The sequence below is a fragment of the Tasmannia lanceolata genome, unplaced genomic scaffold, assembly GCF_043159265.1.
Source record: "Tasmannia lanceolata isolate RefF3 unplaced genomic scaffold, GAP_Taslan_0.1 ptg000018l, whole genome shotgun sequence".
NCBI classification, from domain to species: Eukaryota; Viridiplantae; Streptophyta; class Magnoliopsida; order Canellales; family Winteraceae; genus Tasmannia; species Tasmannia lanceolata.
Window position 1 is genome coordinate 13,720,232 of NW_027518695.1, and position 19,952 is coordinate 13,740,183.

General features: G+C 37.0%; 1 protein-coding gene across 1 annotated transcript in view; it reads right to left on the reverse strand.

The window, feature by feature from the left end:
- Nucleotides 1-13,872, reverse strand: part of LOC143849844 (ARM repeat superfamily protein) — a 78,164-nt gene extending 64,292 nt beyond the window's left edge. The window contains exons 1-6 of the mRNA XM_077359109.1: nucleotides 13,739-13,872; nucleotides 13,460-13,565; nucleotides 3,479-3,520; nucleotides 3,237-3,359; nucleotides 2,737-2,894; nucleotides 1,195-1,239 (exon numbers count right to left, since the gene is read on the reverse strand). Of these exons, the coding sequence (XP_077215224.1) occupies nucleotides 1,195-1,239; nucleotides 2,737-2,894; nucleotides 3,237-3,359; nucleotides 3,479-3,520; nucleotides 13,460-13,565; nucleotides 13,739-13,749 (485 nt within the window). The 5' untranslated portion in view covers nucleotides 13,750-13,872. The remainder of the gene's footprint in view (nucleotides 1-1,194; nucleotides 1,240-2,736; nucleotides 2,895-3,236; nucleotides 3,360-3,478; nucleotides 3,521-13,459; nucleotides 13,566-13,738) is intronic.
- Between the last annotated feature and the right edge of the window lie 6,080 nt (nucleotides 13,873-19,952).

The following is a 19,952-nucleotide window of genomic DNA, read 5'->3' on the forward strand; positions in this document are numbered from 1 at the left end:
CATGACCGAGATGGTCAATACATATGTATAACTATGGATCAACAAAAACATCAAGGAGGGATGAAGTAAAAACTCTCCAGCCTATCTTTGTTGGCTCCCGACCTAGCTAATCTGTCAGCATCACTATTTGTGGATCTCCTAATGTGTCGGAAGATAACATAAGAGCCCTCCAGTCGATCTTGAATCTCATCAAGCACGTGATCCAATCTTCTCCGTAGATGGGGGTGACTCCCATCAAGCCAACGGATGACATTGAGGAAGTATCCATTCACAATTAGCTTACTCAGGTCCTCTCTTGTCAGTAATCCTTATGCAAGAATCACTTTGACTTCAACTTCGTTTGAGTCTACGATTCCAATTGGACCAGAGAAGGCCCACCTGGTCGAGTCACTCTCGTCTCTAAGGACGCCACCTACTCTTGTTGGCCCTAGGTTGCCCAAGCTAGACCCATCAAAGTTTAGCTTCAAATATCCTATAACGAGACGAACTTACCCAGGGAGGGAGAATCAAATTGCATTGTGTACCATAAATTTGTAGTTTTTTATAATTTTGAGAAATCCAGTAGGAAACTAAGAAATTAAAAGACATTCAAGAAAAAAAGAAACTTCGAAATTAAAAAAGATCTAAAAAAAAGATATGGCCAAACCTTCTATAACCATTCAAAAACAGCCAAAACTTCTATATTATTATTATATTCTATTTTGTTCGTAACATTAACATTATAGCATACAAGGGCATATTGCATGCCAAAAAGAAAGTCTTAGCTAGTTTTAACCATAATATCTTGATCTTAAATGTCTAAATTAAAGCTACTACGTAAACTAAAAGTGAAAAAAAAAAAGATTTAAAGATATCCATTGAATACTAACATAAAAAGGGCTTTACTCACAACATTTCCTTTGTGATACAAAAAAATAAAGGAAAGAAGTGATTAAAAGAACTAAGAAAATACAAAAGCTACGATTATTGCACACCAAATCCACAAAAACAAGTGAAAATTTGTTTGTCTTGTGATGCTAAGGCGTAATATTTAGGATTTGGATCATTAGTGGTAGGACTTCAAATGCTGAATATAAACATACTAGGGAAGGGATCCAAATGTACTCCAAAATACAAGTTAACTACACGAAGAAAAGCAACTTAACTATATATAATCCAGATTACAAGTTAATTACATGGAGAATAGTGACTTACGGCAGAAACTCCTCCAAGAGATCTCTCGATAAAGCTGCCATCAACCTGCAGCAACCAAATCCCTGTTACTCAGTCCTTGAAGAATATCCTCTGAAGCAGGGAAAAAAGAATGAAATAGATGGTATCTTGGTTTTGAATGAGATGCAATTAAGAATAATTTTTTGACAGAAGACATCCATCTAGAAATGACTTAACATGGTGAAACAAATAAACTTTTTACGCATGATTTTATTTGATGAAGAGAATGTGAAAACAAGTATGTCATTAAATGCAAGTGGCTAGCACAATTACAAGAACAGAACATAAAACGGTAAAAGAAGAAATGTCAAAATGTCCACATCAATGTTAATTTGGATATTCAACAAGAAGAGGGTACCCACATTGAAAAAGGAGGATATCTTTTAAGGTTAACTGGCTTCAGAGGAATAACTACAATAAATGTGTTTCTTTCCTTTGTCATTCATTTGCTTTCTATGTAAAATTTTACATGGAATTTTTTTATTGTGGAATTTTTTACACCTTATGCATGAAATGGGTGGGGCCCATCATTTTACAACAAATGTTTTGATAAGTTGAGACCCATCATTTCACACCAATGCAGATCATGGGTGGGGCCAGCCAACCATTTTACACGTGTTTTGAAAATAACTACTACGTAAGAAGGTTCTAAATTCATCTTACATAGTAACTGAAATGCACGATTTAGCACACCATCTGAACGAGATGCTCAATGCAATGATAGTAGATGTGTTATTGATGCCAATATAATACAATCCACAATTGATATTAGTTAAAATGGGAAGCCAGGCGTAAAGAGATATAGTATTGAGTCTCAAAAGCTGTATGTCTCATTTTTATCCAAAGTTATTACCAACTGATCAATGAAATCCATGTTATGAAGTACAAAGGTATGTAAGTAGGAAGATTAAGAAAAAATGATAGCAAAAAAAGTGGGGTAGATGCATTCAATATGTCTTGACACCATCACTACAAAGTAGAAACATCAAGAAGGCAATTATCAAAATGCAAATATATATATATATATATATATATATATATATAGAGAGAGAGAGAGAGAGAGGAAAGTGTTGGTGCACTCGAGAGCACCTAAGCTGAGCGCACCAAGCTTAGGTGCTCTCGAGTGCCCCAAACTCATGTGGGCCCACTTTGTTAGGATGGTCCAAAGCATTCATTTGAAAGGCCCTTACATAGATGAGGTATGTACCAAAAATTAGCTCCATAGGATCATCCTAAACCATCCATTTGTGGAGGTCAAAATAAACAGACTTTGTTTGTCCACAAATCTGCCTATTTTTTCCCTCCACTTTTGGAGGGGTTAGGATGATTCAATGGACCTGATTTTTGGTACACACCCTATCTATAAGGGGCCTTGCAAATGAATGGTTTGGATCACCACAAAAATGTGGGACCCATGTGATTTGGCACTCGAGCGCACCAAAGCTTGGTACGCTCGAGCGCACCAACACTTTCCTCACACACACACACATATATGAATGAAAATAAAAACTTCCTTACACAAACCTGAGAATTGGTTCAAGCGACAACTTTGCTTGCATCTTCAATCTAGAAAGAAGTTCTGAAATAATTGTTTCTTTACGTACTAAAATCTGCGGTAGCGTTTGCACCCATGGCATCATTTGCTCATAAAATGAAATAAAGTCCTCGGCAGTATTCAATTCCTGGGTTTGGAGAACACATTGAACAAGCATTAGGGGGATTGACTTAAACATGGTAATCTAACTAGAAAAGTTCTCTCTTTCGGCATTATGACCTGGCAAATTAAAGGACAAAAGAAAACCCAAATTCACAGAGAGTAACCGCTCGTTAAAACTCTTTTTCAAGTAATTGCTCAAAAAAACACATTTGCTAAACCAAGTGTCCTACATCCATCGGATGTTTTCATGAGAAATTTAATTGGGATGTTTTTCGTAGTATTAATTCATGACCCTCAGTACTGAAAACAGCATGTTTCCTCCACATTTTTGCTTCTGGGAAAAAAATAAAAAATGGTTCATGCTTACCCGCCAATATAAGAGACTCTCTCGGAAGAAAGACAACCCCTCTCCTGGTTCGAACTTTAGGGTGTCCAGACTACGAAAGACATCAATCTCGATTTCTTCCACTCGTTGGGAGAATTTCTTGAACTGGGGAAACAAGAAAAAACATAAGAATTAAAAAGGGAAGAAGGAAAACAATAAGAAAGAACTTCAATAGTTTTAAAATCCTTGCAGGGCCTTGAAAATCAACGGTTTTGAGAGCATACGACGAAGCGCTTGTGGCCGGGAGATGTGTTGAGAGATTTGACCTGTCAAAAAGAACAAAAATATCATCTTACAACATAGCCCACTGTCATGTGTAACAAGATAATGGCTTAAGGTTACGGCCGAATCTTTTCAATTTTGTCAGAAATCCATAGCCCAATGTCATATATGCATAGTCAAGGTTATCAAAATCGTACGATTTACGATTCAAATCGTACGATTTGAATCGGATCGTATGGCAAAAAATTTAAATCGCAACAGTGAATCGTTTTACGTTATTTTATATGCCTTTTTAATGTTATGATTCCAGTGGGCCCCACAACTTACGTTAAAGGTTTTAATACGCCTTTTTTAATCCATACGAAGTCTTATTCCATCGAGTTAGGTGAGACGAAAGAAAAACCTCTGTATTCCATACGCCTCCCCCACTCGTTTCTCCTCCACTGGTCCAAGAAGAAGAAGAAGATATCAGGTATGCCTCAACCCCCTGTTTTATTTTCTTTTTTTGTATTTTTTGTATTTCTTTGCCTCAACCCCCTGTTTTTTTCGGATTTTGAGAACCGATTGGAGTTGGTTCTCAAAATCCAAAACAAACAGTACCTTCTCAAAACAAATCAATTTGGATTTTGAAAGCCTGACTTTTTCTAATGTTCAGGCCATGTTTATTTTCGATTTTGAGTACTGATTTGGAGTTAGGCTCTGTTTGTTTTGGATTTTGAGAACCGATTGGACTCCAATCAGTTCTTAAAATCCAAAATAAATAGGCCGTGTGATTGTTCAAAAATCATTTCTTGTGAATTTTTTTTTCCAATCTCATAGCAAATGATAAATTTTAGGGATATGATTCTAAATTAAAAGTCCCCCTGTAATTCTGTAAATAATACTTGAACTGTGAGTGATTCAATTCTCTTTTTTTCCCCATATGTAATCATCATATTGAAGCTTCAAATTATGAAAGAAAAAAATATTTTCCAACCATTTCTAAAAAGCTTCAAATTGATAATTACTCTTTTTATTCTTATTTATAATTTTTCCTATTTTTTATTATTTTTTCTGATTTTTATATAGAAATCTGAAAAATCTTACGATTTACGATTCGACCCCTCTTACGATTTACAATACGATTCCGATTTTCAGAACATTGTGCATAGTGGTCATGGTTAAAGGTTTCGATCAAATCTTTTGGCCCTGTTTGGTTGCACAAACGCTGGGCATTCATTGGAATTTCAAATGCCAATGAATGTCGATTCCTTGTTTGGTTGTCATTACTACATTGAAACTCCACTTGACTCCCCAACATGTTTCAGACATCATTATTATTATTTTCCCGTGTAGCGCCCATGTGATACTAATGTCCCCCATACACATCTTCCAACCAAATTCTGCCAAAATGGTAAAATGTTGGTAGAAGAATAGTGGAAAAGGTCTTGTCTTTTATCTCTTTCTCTCTCTTCCCTATCTCTCTATTCACTCCGTATATTGGTAATGACACACCTACTTTTTCCATTACTCTTCAAGAGGAGGACGTCGTGCAACCAAACACTACTTACCACTATTCCACTATTCTTCTAAGCAAATCAAATGCTTGTCTCCTCCCTTTTGACTTCTCATTCTATGTCTGTGTGTCAGACAAAATCCACATTGATTGAAGCATTATTTCGGTCAAAATATTGATCAAGTCGGCATCACAAAGAGTGCGTTATCGATTATTTCAACCGAAACAATAGAAATATTTCAAAAATTATATACTTTGCAAGCGTATGATCATATTACAGCGCATAAAGCTAATATTTTTCAAAAATATATATACATGTGTTATCAATTATTTCAACCGAAACAATGGAAATATTTCAAAAATTATATACCTTGCAAGCGTATGATCATATTATAGCGCATAAAGCTGATATTTTTCAAAAATATATACGCACACAAAAGTCCGACAATATTTGCTGTAAATCTAAAAAGAAAAATCAAAACAAACCTGAAGGCCACTCGTGCTTTGCATCTTCTTCATCTCCCTTTATCTATCTTCTTCTTATTATTCTTCTTCTTCTTTGTGAGAATCACCGATTCACAGGCAGATAGAAGAAAAAGAGGTTTATGAATTTGATGAAGAAAAATAATCGATAACGCATGTATATATATTTTTGAAAAATATCAGCTTTATGGGCTGTAATATGATCATACGCTTGCAAAGTATATAATTTTTGAAATATTTCTATTATTTCGGTTGAAATAATCGATAACGCACTCTTTGTGATGCCGACTTGATCAATATTTTGACCGAAATAATGCTTCAATCGATGTGGATTTTGTCTGACACATACGTAGAATAAGAAGTCAAAAGGGAGGAGACAAGCATTTGATTTGCTTAGAAGAATAGTAGAATAGTGGTAAGTAGTGTTTGGTTGTGCGGCGTCCTCCTCTTGAAGAGTAATGGAAAAAGTAGGTGTATCATTACCAATATACAGAGTGAATAAAGAGACAGGGAAGAGAGAGAAAGAGAGAAAAGGCAAGACCTTTTCCACTATTCTTCTACCAACATTTTACCATTTTGGTAGAATTTGGTTGGAAAATGTGTAGGGGGGTCATTAGTGTCACATGGGCGCTACAAGGGAAAAAAGTAATAATGATGTCTGAAACATGTTGAGGAGTCAAGTGGAGTTTAAATGTAATAATGGCAACCAAACAAGGAATCGACACTCATTGGCATTTGAAATTCCAATGAATGCCCAGCGTTTGTGCAACCAAACAGGGCCAAAAGATTTGATCGAAACCTTTAACCATGACCACTATTCTATGGCAAATTTTTCCATTTGCCAAAGAAGAGGACACCGGTGTTCTATGATGGCTAGTTCTGGGTTGCCAGAAAAAAAATTCTAATGCTTCTAGGAGCAATGGATTACATCGTCGTTTCTAATGCTTCTAGGAGCGCTGGATTTACATCGCCGCACTGCAGATGCACATCAGAGCCAAAGCCATGTTGTGCCCTGATAAAGTTTATTTCCACCACCAGCATTGAGCCAAATATTCAGCCCAGTTCTTCCTACACCAAGATGAAATCTGGTGTTGGCGCCAGGTGCGAGTGACTGCTCTTGAACAGCATTCCCTCCACATTTCCCTTTTTATTTTAGCAGTATATTTTAGCAGAATATGGCCCACCCTTGCAAATCCTCTGCCAACTAAACAAAAAATAAGTGGAAACATTTTAATGATATCTGCAGTAGTCTCAGTATTGACAAGCAAAGATAAGACGAGGGAAGTCCTAGTCAAATGAGTTTTCTCTCCACCCACAAAGCCACTGGAGGTGGCTTCATGCCACAGCAAAACCATTGCGACAAGGTTAGACGGCAACAGTGTACACGCACGCATGTGTGTTTCCACAGAATTTTGCTGGCGATAAATTGAGATTTGCAGATTTAAGGATCTAAATTCTAAAAAGATCTATGATTTTCCATCAAGCATGCACTCTCCGAGCTATTCAGCAGTGGCTATACCAATCTGACTACCATTTGTAGGTCCGTCTGAACGAATACGGTAACCACCCCCCCCCCCCCCCCCACCCCCCCCAAAAAAAAAAAAATTTCAATCACCTCTCATAGTGTACACCACCAAATTTGTGCCTAACCATATCTTAGGCCTATTCTCTTATAAAAATAAAAAAATTGCCACCAAAGTCTCTGTGAAGGCTTCAACATGTGGGAGTTGGAGATGGAAGAGTTGAAGGTTAGGATTTGGAAGGGAGAGATGATAGGATAAGGGATGATGAGCGGAAAATGAAAAAAGGAAGTAACGGTTCTTTGGGAAAACAACGAAATAACAATGATGTACATTAGAAAACGGGAATGTTAATATCGGCTCCCTATTTTCTTCTTTGTAGCAATTTAATTATTAAAAAAAGAAAGAGCACTAGGAGTACAAGAAATGAATGAGCTTTTATAATGAATGAGTAGAAAAGCCCAAAAAGACGGTATTAATTGTCCCAGCAAACACAAAATTGCATCTTAGGCTTATTTCAAGAAAAGAAAAAACAGCCACTAAACTAGCATCTGCATGAGCTACTGCCAGTATTTGATCAGTAGCAAGAAATTACTTAATTAAAATAAGGACTTGAGAGTCGCCCATTAGGAGAACAGCATGAATAGTACCAGATACAAAAAAAATTGGGGAAGAGAGTGATGAGTATATGAGCCCTTCACATGGAGCCATGGACATATTAAGGCATTACTATACCAACCACTAGGAAAAAAATATTACCTAGTCCGAGAGGTTACTGTCTCAGCCATACAGAACCCAAAAGTGTGCACTAGTTTCAAAGAAAATAAAACTAGCAGGGAGACCGCAATATGGATACCACATTATTCAACAACTGCATCATCTAATAATCCTTTATGGCTGCAACCAATCAGCTCTAGTCACAACCATATTGGATTTTCCCAGTGTTTAAAAACACAGATGTGACGCGGAACGCGGTCAAGAAAAATCCTTGTCGACTCGGCACGGACGCAGCCAAGAACGCGGTTGACGCGGTCATAACTCGGGAGAGTCAATGGAGTTTTTATAAACTCTATAGGGAAAAACATGGAATGCAGATGCGGTGCAATGCGGAACGCGGCCAAGGTATAAGAGAGTCGACTCGGGCGAGTTCTGAGTCGAGTCAACAAGTTTTTAAACAATGGATTTTCCACATTATAATCCATGGGTATTCAGTTAAGAGTCAAAAATGGAGGAACACATGAACTGTGACTAATGGCAGTCACATTTCTATGACCGTATAGTCCCAACCAACTACCGGAAGCGCCACAGCAGTTATTTCTAGATGTAAAATCAGAAGCTATAATACTTGGATGAGCAATGTATCACTGACAACACAATGACACCAAAACCCGCCATATTGCATACAAAAGTGCTCTTGTTCAATTACGTATCTAATATTGCCAAATTAGTTATCAAGCTACAAAAAAGTGATCTCGTTCAACTAGCTATCATTCTTAGTCTTTAATAGTGTTGAATATTTGAAATTTTAATCTTGAATATGTGTCCTGCAAATGCTATACTATAATCATAATCGATGTGTTGATAATTCCTTTATCTAAAATAAACTTCCATTAGTTGTAATTTTTACTCGGGTCTTGTGTTGAATCACATAGCATGTGATGCCCATATGCATATAAATGTCCTAGCCTTCAAAAAATGCAGAGTCCAATTCCGCTCTCCATTAAATGTTTCCACATTTGTGCTTGTATCTGGGTATCACATATCTGAAGCAAGCTACCATATGTATGACATTTCAACTTAAAAGGTAGATGCTTCCTAGTTGGAACACCAAGTCCAAATGCTTACTAATTAGAACACCAAATCCAGACGCTTGCAGATCATATCTTCATTTTGGAAGGTTTAGGTTCAAAAGGGTAAACCACGTATTCTCCGCATCTGAAATATGACTCACATTTTTTAATTTAATAGCGCATTCAATGAAAAAGTGAACAAAAAGGATGCTCAAACAATTTCTATGATACATGAGTTTATCTGCAGATATATCATGTTTTAACATTCTACAGCGGCTGAAAAGACCTAATGCATTCGCCCCAAGAAATCTGAGGAACTCCCTTGGCCTGTAGCATGGCCCTGCAAGACTCCACCAGGTGTCGATTCTTTCTTTCGGACACCCCATTCTGCTGTGGAGTATGAGCACACGGACAGCTCACGTTTGATTCCTATCTTCAGGAGCATAGAAGAAAACTCCCTTGACACGTATTCTCCGCCAGAGTCCAATGCATTCTTTTCGAGAGTCGAGACAGTAATGTACACTGAACACCAACCCAATCTTGATGAAAAAAAAAAAACTCAAAGCCTAACTAAACGACTTCTTGCTGCACAGGAGACAGAAACACATGTCTGGGGTGGTGCTATCCGACTGAAATATTTTTGTTTCCCTCCCCACCGAAACGCATACCAAAACTAAACTTGTAAGTACGATAGCGGTATACGATACTAATACGTGTTACATAATTTGATATATATGAATTGATGAATTGTATGTAAAATGTGTTCTATGTATAATGTATAAATATTTATAAGAACTACATGTGAAATGTGCTCAATTCTCTGACATGTACGAAAGCACGTAAGTAGCGAGTTTTTTAAATGTGTATTTGTGCTTGTTCTAGCGCTTTCTGAAATTTCATCTTAAACATCCATCATTCGGATATGTTTCCATTTGTTTTCGCGATTTTATAGGATTTCCACTGAAATTTCCATCCAATATAGACATGCTTTTATTTCCATCACGATCGAAACACATATCAACATACCGATACTGGAAACTAAAACCTTGAAACATATGATTTTATCCATGTTGCATGGATTATTCTGAATGGGCAAAGTACCCATGTCAGACACATCTCGGACTCTAATACTTCAATATTCTCTGAGACACCTAAAGATAAATCTATTTTATCTGTTTTTCTTTTCGAATAGTACTACCACAACTTCACAATTACCACATGTTTTCAGTTTTACCCATCCTAATAGTAAGTTTCTTAAATGAAAATACAACATTTTATATACTTAAACTTATTTAAATTTTTAATATATTACTTGTTATAATCATATTTTTATGTAAAAAGTTAAAAATTGAGAATTGATTTAAATATTATCAGATTAAAAATCGTTCGCTGTAAGGTTTGCCAATCCGACACTCGATACACTTGTCGGATTCCGACACTTGTACCCATATTTATGCAACATAGGCTTTTATCTATATACACAAAGGCATGCCTTCATAAAATATATGTGTGTGTGAGTGCCCAACATAAACATTTATATTTTAGGCCAGTCCTATGAAGAGGGCAAAGATTGAAACTTTAATCCATACTAGAGACAGTGAGACCCAGATAACAATTCTTTTAATTACAAAAAATAAAATCCATAGGTTTAAGTTCAATTTTATATAATTGAGGTTACCTCACAACTGAAGCATATTTTCCATGCATTGGATTAATGTACACGAAGAAATATGCACAGTGGAGACTAGGCACAATGGAGGATACACAAGCATTTGATCATACAACCGTATATATTAGGGTAAAAGTCACTCAGATGACTCAATTTCATAACCCTTGTTGCTAAAAACAACCTTTCATAAAGCATTGAGTTGTTATTTTGCAAAAAACTGAGAAGAGAAGCTCTCTGCCAAGGAAAGGCTTGTAACGCAACCATGTACAGAAACAAATTACAATTGCTCAAGTTGTTCTCTTAAACCAATACAAAAGAGAAATAATCACGCCATAAATTTATTTTATTTTATTTTTGTCAATGAATAATCTGCGATAAAAAATCACAAAAAAATGATTAACATCAAATTGTTGTTGGTTTCAGTTGGGATGTTGCTCTTTTGAGCCTATGATCTCATCAGTCAACGGTTTCTCCTAATAAATTCTTTCTTTGCAAGAAAAGAAATGATAGAGAAAGGAAATAATATCCGGCTCTTACAAGGGAATTTTCCCAACTAATTCTCGCATGCATCTCACTACAGTGGGGATTGAGCCCCTGCCCAAGGAGATGGAGGCTCGAAAGAAAATGTGTATGCTTTGGACAAACCAAGTCAATTTACATCATAGTTGCTACGCCGAAGCAGCAACAAGAGAATAGCATCGGATCCTAGATAAGATGCAGTAGAGAACAGCACTACAACGCAGGAAGCGAGGGGTCTGGAAAGGAGAAAAGTGAAAAGCAAAACCCTCCAAGAAAAGTAAAGAGGGAGTGTGTAGGAAGCGTCTTCAGATGTCAAACATGGGGCGTGTATTAAGCCTCATTGGAAGTGAACTAGTGTATAGAAATAGATAAAATTATAGTGCTTAATGAAGGTTAAAGTTGCTAGTAGTAAAAAGAACTTTGCCACTAATTAGAATTACAGGTTTTAGAGGTTTATATTTTTAAGTGTTTTATTCATGTAGAATTAATGTTAAGTTTTAGGACAAAGATCAACATAAGTTTTGTTTGAATCTTAAGACAAGTTCTTTAAACTTCAAATATACGCTTTCAGCATTAATAAAAGTGTAAAAAACAACCGATGTTTAGAAAAAAATAATCACCTACATAAGAAGTGCACTCTTAATTTAGTGGAAGCTTGCTTCCTCTAAAGTTAAAAAATCTAGAAGAATTTAACTTCCAAAGCAAGCTTTCCACCCAAGCAGGAAGATTCTGATAACTATGATCTACATACTTACATTAAGGAATTAACAATGGAAAAACCAAGTGCATGCCAAACATCACAAAAATTACAGGCACAACAGCATGGAGAATGGGAGCTGCCTCCCAACCAATGAGGCAAAGGAAATTGCTTGCATCCATCATTTGCAGTTACCCCTTATACATGTAGATCTATCATTTTGTAAATCCCAAAAAACCTTCCATTAAGGGAGGCTCCAAATAAATACTGAAATGCAATTTATAAGTGCTTAAAAAAAATTCAAAGCGCCCCTTTAGTAGTGTGGATTTCTTCCAGCGAATGCAGCCGCTTATTAGTGGATGCAAACAGATTCATACCACATTAGGTCTCATATCATTCATGTATTCACGGGGTTCATTCTTGCCCCCACCATTAAGTGGCTGGTTCCTTCCAACAATAAAGTTGAGATTATTGCAACAAGGACAAGCTATCAATATTTCCCTGACTGTTTCCCCATGGATTTTGTATTCACTATGAGATGACTAGATCATATTGCCAGTGCATCCTCCAAGGAAATCAACTAACATATAAGTCAGTTCTTACACCCACGTTCCCCAACATCAGCAACAGAAACCAGTAAATATATGGAAAAACTAAATATCAACCATTAGCTTCAGACCATTTCATTAAATCCAGTAAAATTAGTTCCAGTCCCTGGAAGATGGCTGGAATAAGATCATTGCTTATCATTTCTCGGATGCTGTTTTTTTAAGCATTGGTTTCCTCATTTCACTCAGCCCAAGCCCAAACCTCCGCATATCTAGTCACGAGTCAAATGTTATGAACCCAAATCCATTCATAACTTGATTGATTTTCTCAGAGGGAAGATCAACCTCGACCCACTTCGAGGGAAGGTTCGATCCTTTGTGCTCAAAGACACAATTCCTGGATAAATTTCTTCATTGATTTGAAAAATGGAAGATTACAAGTTATTTATTTCAAATAAAAACACTTAAGAATCAAGAGACCTAATCTTATAAAACTCCTAAAGATAGGACCAACGAACACTTAGAACTCCACCAACCCTTATCCAAAGAGTCCTGCTAATTCTATAAACTAACACAAAACTCTTATTCTAAATTCATGATGAGATCCTATCAAATAACAAGCAACTAACTTATCACATCCTAGCTACTTAACATGAAAATGAGAATTAGAGAAAATATAGAACACCAAAATTACAGAAAGACAACATCAAAGGACATAATGCAGAGACTTTATATGGTGTAAGCCAGTATAGTCCAGTATTTTTCAAGAAGTACTGTACAGCTTACATCGTAGGATGATCAAAACTATGTATTTAATCGGCCACAACGTAAATAGGTCGTACCCAAAAATCATGTCCATGGGATGATCCTAGCACTCCAATCTATATAACACCGTCGGATGATCCAAACCGTCAATTTGATGGTCCACAACGAAAATAGGTTGGGGCCAAAAAAATAATGTCCATAAGATTATCCTAGCCGTCTGATCTATAGAGGAACTGCATATTATGGAAACCTCTATAGATTTAGGATCATCCTATGGACAATATCTTTCGGGTACAACCTATTTACATTGTGGCGCATCAAATGGACGGTTTGGATCATCCTACGGTGTATGCCATACAGTACTTTTTGAAAAAAAAAAAAACATTGGACTGTACGAGCTTACACCGTATAAAAACTCCAGAATACAAATGCAAAAGCAAAAATAGATCAACAAAACATAGTAAAAAGACAAAAAAGAGATGGAGAAAATCAAAGACCTTTGTACCCTGAGTCCGAGTAACTAGGGTTTTTTCAGCATTTTGCACGCTGAAGATCGAGGGCGCCTTAATGTCATACCAATCCTTCTTCGTGAAAGGATCAACCCTGAAAATGAAAATCACATAAAGGAGATCGACGTTAAAAATGAAAAAGTTTAGAAAAAGAAAACAGATTTAGGGTTTTTACCCTTCGAAATTAGCTTATTCTTCCTGGAAAAAAAAATAGAAGATTTTAATAGCTGTGAGCAGAAAAGACATAAGAGAGAGAGAGAGACAGACCCGACAGCCATTGTCAAACAAGATGGAGCTTTTTAGGGCAGAGGGCGAGTGGGAGCAGAAAACCCTAAATCCTTGCGGAGAAACCCTAAATACTAAACGGAGAAACCCTACGCTTGTGATGGAGCTGTTTTTCATGGTACTTATATGGGTTTAGGTAAAGTAACATGTGCCGCTAATTTTGAAAAAAACTACGAAAATGTCCTGGTTGTTTACATTTGTATGGAATGACCAAAGTACCCCCGAATTCTATTTAGGGGCGTGGGGCAATGGGATCAACTTCCTATCCTACGACCTAATGTCTTGGTCACGATCCCTTGGTGGGAATATTTTCAAACGAACTGTCCATTGGAGTATCCTAGGTCCTACTTAGGTTGCACACAATTAAGGCTTAGGGTTAGGGGGAGGGAAGAGGGAATAGAGAGGGAGAGAGAGACATGAAAATGAAATGTGGTTTGTTGTTTTAAGTTTTTAAATATTACAAAAATATCCTTATAAATAGACATAAATGATTGGATACATAAAGGGTATTTTTGTACATTGGTAGCCCCCATTCGGATTTAGGACCCTCCATTGGATAATGTGGCTAAGGCTTGGTCATGATCCAAAATAATTTTGGACTTCAAGATACAGATCCAATGGACACATGCAGATCTGGTTGGTGTGCCCATATTGTGTCCATTAACAACCGGACCCTTTAGATCCATTGACACCCCTACCTACTAGTCGCTCAAGTTAGGGCTTGGAAGAATGATCCCAACGGTTGCTTTGGAGAAGTTAGTGCAGAAAGATTTTTGCGGGCCTTTGGGGATCTGACGTGCTCGACGTTAGTCACGTAAGACTTTTTGTATGCGTCTTAAAATTTGATGTTAGTCGCAAGTTACCGAAAACAAGGAATTTCAAGTGCACAAGACTTGAAATCACCGCTGTATGAGAAAAAGCACTCAGCCATAAGGTCACCTCAAACAGGTGATATTCTAAGTCTTCTAGATCTCGTCTTTCTCTTTCTCGTAAAAATAAACACGCCAAAAAACGCTTCCCCTGGTTTTCAATTCCCATGCCTAATGTGCATCCCTCTGGTTCGTTTGCGAGCTCTCCCCACTATCGCGAGGATTCTCCTCACCAAAGGTAACACCCTCTTTGGTAAAACAGAAATCCTAACATAATGATCTTTCAAATCCCTTTCTCATTGAATATTCGATTTGGTGGTGTGAAAACCTTTTTTCATCTCATCTCTCAAAATCCTAACATTATAGCTCTCTCTTATTGGTGGGAATACTATATAGTATGGTTTAGCGGAGTTGCTTCAAGGCCCATAATCGTTCTCCTTAAGACAAATTTCGCCCCCACCAATTGTGTGCAAAGGGAATCCGTGAATTGCCTCCAAGATATAACGAAGCCTTGTAGGAAGATCATACAAATGTTTGACAACGCTTTGTACAAGAGGAATCAAACCCAACACCCTTTAAGAACTTCAAGCCTTAGAGAAATCTCTAAATATTGTTTATGCCGAGTAACAGTATTTAGAAAACCGTTTTTTAAGAAACACAAGTTAGAAAAACAAGTGGGTAGGGGATTTTCAAGAGAGAGAGAGATATTGCAGTAATTGTTTTCAAATGATATATTTTCTACTCTTTCTATAGAACTTTGTTGGAGAAATTCCTTCATTCGTGGATATGAGAAGAATAAGAATGAGATGCTTCATGGCGCATAGTCGCTTTCCCTAAGACGATATTCGCCCCCCACCAAATCTGTGCAAGGGGGTCCACGAATTCACCTCAAAGATACAACGAAGCCTGGTTCCAAACCAATTTTGCTTGATGACATTTTGCACTAACGGCACCAAACCGATAATCACCCTTAGATTTTGACAAGTATGTGAGACGCAGGTGTTTGTTTCTCTAGAATAACAAACACTTGACAGATTTTCTAAAACACTTTGTAGGAGAAACTATAAGAGAGAATCAAGAGACTAAAAGTTCCATGGCTTTCTCAAAATTGAGTACCTCTCAATCTGGATATTTTCCCTCTCTATTTATAGAGAACTTGTGTCCTTCCAAGTAGAAACACTCTTTAGAAACGTCCCTTCAAAAGTTCAAACGCATGTCCCTTTGATTGTATCTTTTCACTTCTTGAATGGTCATGAACCTTCATGAAGTGTCTTTTGGACATTGAACTTTCTATTCATGACTCCCAAGAGAAACACCCATTCATTTGTCAAAACATTTTGAAAAACTTTTCAAACTTTACCTTGACTTTAAAAAACATGATTTTGAAAATCAAAATCCAACAATCTCCCACCATTTTCAAAATCAATGAACTATCTCATCATAATTGGACTTCTTACGCATAAATGAAGGTATCTTACGATTTGAACCTTTACTTAGTGAGAACACATCAAAGTTGACCAGAATTACATAGTAGACGTGTCTTTGAACTATCTATTCTATACAGCCAACCAGACATGTTTCACACATAAGAAATACTTCTCCTTGGGTGATTCTTCTAAGCCGACACGTGTATTGGCCTTGTGTCCGTATCTCAGTTTCATGTAGTGCTCTAGAGACTAGCCAAGTCTCATAGAAGGCGGCACCACCTTCACATTCACATAGGTAGGCTTAAGAGTGCCCATGTAACTATAGCACCCTAACATCTCGTTGCAAGCCTATTAAGAGCCAATTGCTCATCCTCCTCTGTTACACATTACAGGTACTAAGCACTTTCCCTTGGGTGGCATTTAGATAATATTATAGTGCTTGCAATCACTCCGAATGATGTGCTTGAGCTCATTGAACTCATGACTTGATGTCTCTTCAAGCGTTGAGTCGAGTTTCCATCATTGGTGATCACTGGTTAATGGCTTTAACCCATCCCTTTATGGCATTTAATCACCATCTATCTCGCGAGATCTTTCAACCAAATTTTAGTTTGAATCGGTATAACCATCCGTTACTTCACCATCTGTGAGTAACTTGCCATACATAACCACCTTAAGTCACATATATCCTGACTTACCACTTGGTTATAGGCCTACAATAGTGCAAGAACCCACTACTGAAATTTAAACAACATTGGCTTATTTCAAATTGGAATTTTCAATAATGAATTTCTTAGCCAATTTGCCTCTTCTTTCTAAAAGCCCAATGCATTGAATTTTGGCACTATAAAATCAATTATGCATCCTTGCTTTTAGAGGCCCGGATGATATATCCCCACCATGACCGCATATCATTCACTCATTCATGCGTGCCCAGTCATCTAACTGGCATTTCCATATCCTTTTATCATTACAAGATACCAACTATAGACATTTCTATAATTCAAAATACTTTTCAGTCATTTGAAAATCCATACATATTTATGTACTTGACCTGAACTTCTAGTAAACATACAAGTTTACATACTGCATTTGTTTTACCAGGTCTAACAGCTATCAAAGCATACAAAAACTATCAATAACATAGTTTTACTTACACTGAAAAACAATTATTCTAATTTCCAATTTTGGGTTTGAATCAAAATTATATACTGTGGTGTACGTTCAAATGATAAACCTTTGGGTATTTTCTATATTGAGACATAACACGACCGTTTTTCTTTCTCACAATTTTCAACACCCAACAAAACATTTATAACACCAACAATTTTCATTTTCCTTTCCCAAATCCTCTTTCTTCCTTTGCTCTATGTTCGAGTAGCTTTTAGAAGCACAGGTCTCTCTGCGGTCCAACCGGCTACCAGTTCTGCTAACCTCACTGAGTTCATCTCATAAGCCTGAACAAAACCTTGTTGATGTACAAGTTCTCATTCAATTAGACGCTTTGGAAATCGTATTCATTTTGTCCTAGTCACCCCTAAGTTCTGATTGGTTGCAGGCATTTACTTTGTAGAGTACTGGTATAAGTAGTTAGTAGGGAAGAGAAAGCATCGGATTTACCTATAACTTACCTTGTAGAATAGTGGTAAATAGTGTTCAGCTGTCAACCTTGTAAAGCAGCTGTAAGAAGTGTAAACAGAGAAAGGTAGAAAGAAAACACATCCCTCCCAAGATATCCAGGGAAATTCCACCATTTTTTGTAGAATTTGGCTTAGATTTGATAGGAATTAAGGAGACAAGGGTAATAAATGAGTAGGCATGAACCGACCCACGATACCCGTTTCACTCCATCTCGCCTTTTTGAGATAAAAGGTTATTTTATCAAAACTATACATAGTTGCTTCCAATCTTATACTCCTGTTTCCATCACTCATAATGATGGAGAATGAAAAGCCTTGCCGAATGAGTAGGGGTGTCAATGGATCCAGACAGTCCGATGGACTACTCGAATCCGAAGTTTAACGGACAAAACCTAGACCCACTACTAGATATTTCGGACAGCTAATAAAAGCCCGCGGGGCAGTCAAAGTCCAATGTTATTACATTATTTTACGGAACCCTTCCATTTTTATAACACTAAGCATTATTTCAAGTGCATTTTAGTAAAAACAAGCCATATCTATTTTTCGAGCTATTTCTATTTTCAATATGTTTCCATTCATCCCTCTCAAGCCTAGAGTCAGTCTCTTCTTTTCATTCTCTAACCATTGACTTTAAGTCTCTAATCTGCTGCGTTGCCGCCGTTGCAACTCGCTCTCACCCTCTTTTTACAATATTAACTATGTACCTACCTACTAGGACACTTCGATGAACAATCCGATTTGAAATGGATCGTGACCGAGACATGGGAAGTAGGATCTAAAGAACACTCTGAATCTGAGGCGACCGACAAGGGACTTGGATGAATTGTGACTGAGAAATAGGTGGATCCGTTAACACCCCACGAATGAGCCCTTACTCATTAGACAGTCATAATATTCATTAATGAGTGTTTTGTTCACCGAAAATATACTTACTTGAATATCACTATTGTTTGATCAACATATTTCATACGATCAACAAAATGAAGGGTCTAAATTAAACGAAGGTAGGGCCCAATCTGGATTTTGGTATGGGCCCCTTGCCTCTTTCCGTGTGGACCGTGCTCAAATGTCTGGGTTACACTTTCTAAAAGGGAAATGATAAATGTGCCCTTGTCATTACTTGGGACACCCAGGTGCAGAGTGTACGATGGCAATCAGGTCCCTCAATCAGTCATAGATAAAGTGCACCTGGGTGTCCCAAGTAATGAAAATGGGTGCATTTATCATTTTCCTTTCTAAAATAGGAGATTTTATATTATGCAAGTTTTATTCAAAAAGCACAGTACGGGGGACTCGATATGGGTGATCCTAACCGTCCATTTGTCGGCCCATGGCATAAATAGTTTGTGAGCCAGAAATCATTTTCGAGAGGGTGATCATAACCCTATGATTTACAAGAGGGACTGATGGAAATCTCTACAGATCGTAGGGTTAGAATCATCCTATGAAAATGACTAATGGGGCACAACCTATTTACGTTGTGGCCCAACAAACGTATGGTTTGGACCATCTATGGACCCAACAAATGGACGGATTGGATCATCCTATGGAGTAGTCCGTATAGTTCTTTCTGACAAAATATTGGACTATAATGCCACACAACGTATCAACGCTCCTAAAACTGGGCATTGTATGGAAAGTCCAGGATGTACGGATTTTACTGGAAGCTGGTGTTCCAGAGTCAAAATATTTTATTATTACTAGTGGGGCACCCCGTGCGATGCACGGTGGAGGGAAAAAATCATGCTTGAAAGCTACTAAAAGACTTTAATTTGCCTAAAACAAAAATATGAAAAACGCTTTTGAAATGTTTAAAGAAAAGTATTCATACGAATGGGAAGTGGGAAAAGGGAATAAAAGTAAAGAATAACATATATCTATAGCAAAGAACATGGCAACTGAATAGCTCAAAATGGGTTTTTTTTTCCCAAGGCAAATAGTGACATACAGTAAAAAAGTTAAATATCAATAGTAATCTAATTATAAATATAAGATTTTGTGCTGACAAAAAGATGTATTTGAAGACAATTGATTAATAAACAAAATTATGATGCGAAATAACATATCAAATCACTTGTCGAATAGATAAAGAAAAAGAGACAAATGATATAGGAAACCTCAAAGGTATCCAACGTAGGATTTGGTAAAATTTATGTGGGAAAGTCACACGCGAGAAATTAGAATAAGAATCCAATTGGTTCGGTCTACTCTTCCGTTGTAAGAAGGTTGCGTTGGGGAAATAATAAATGTAAAAAAC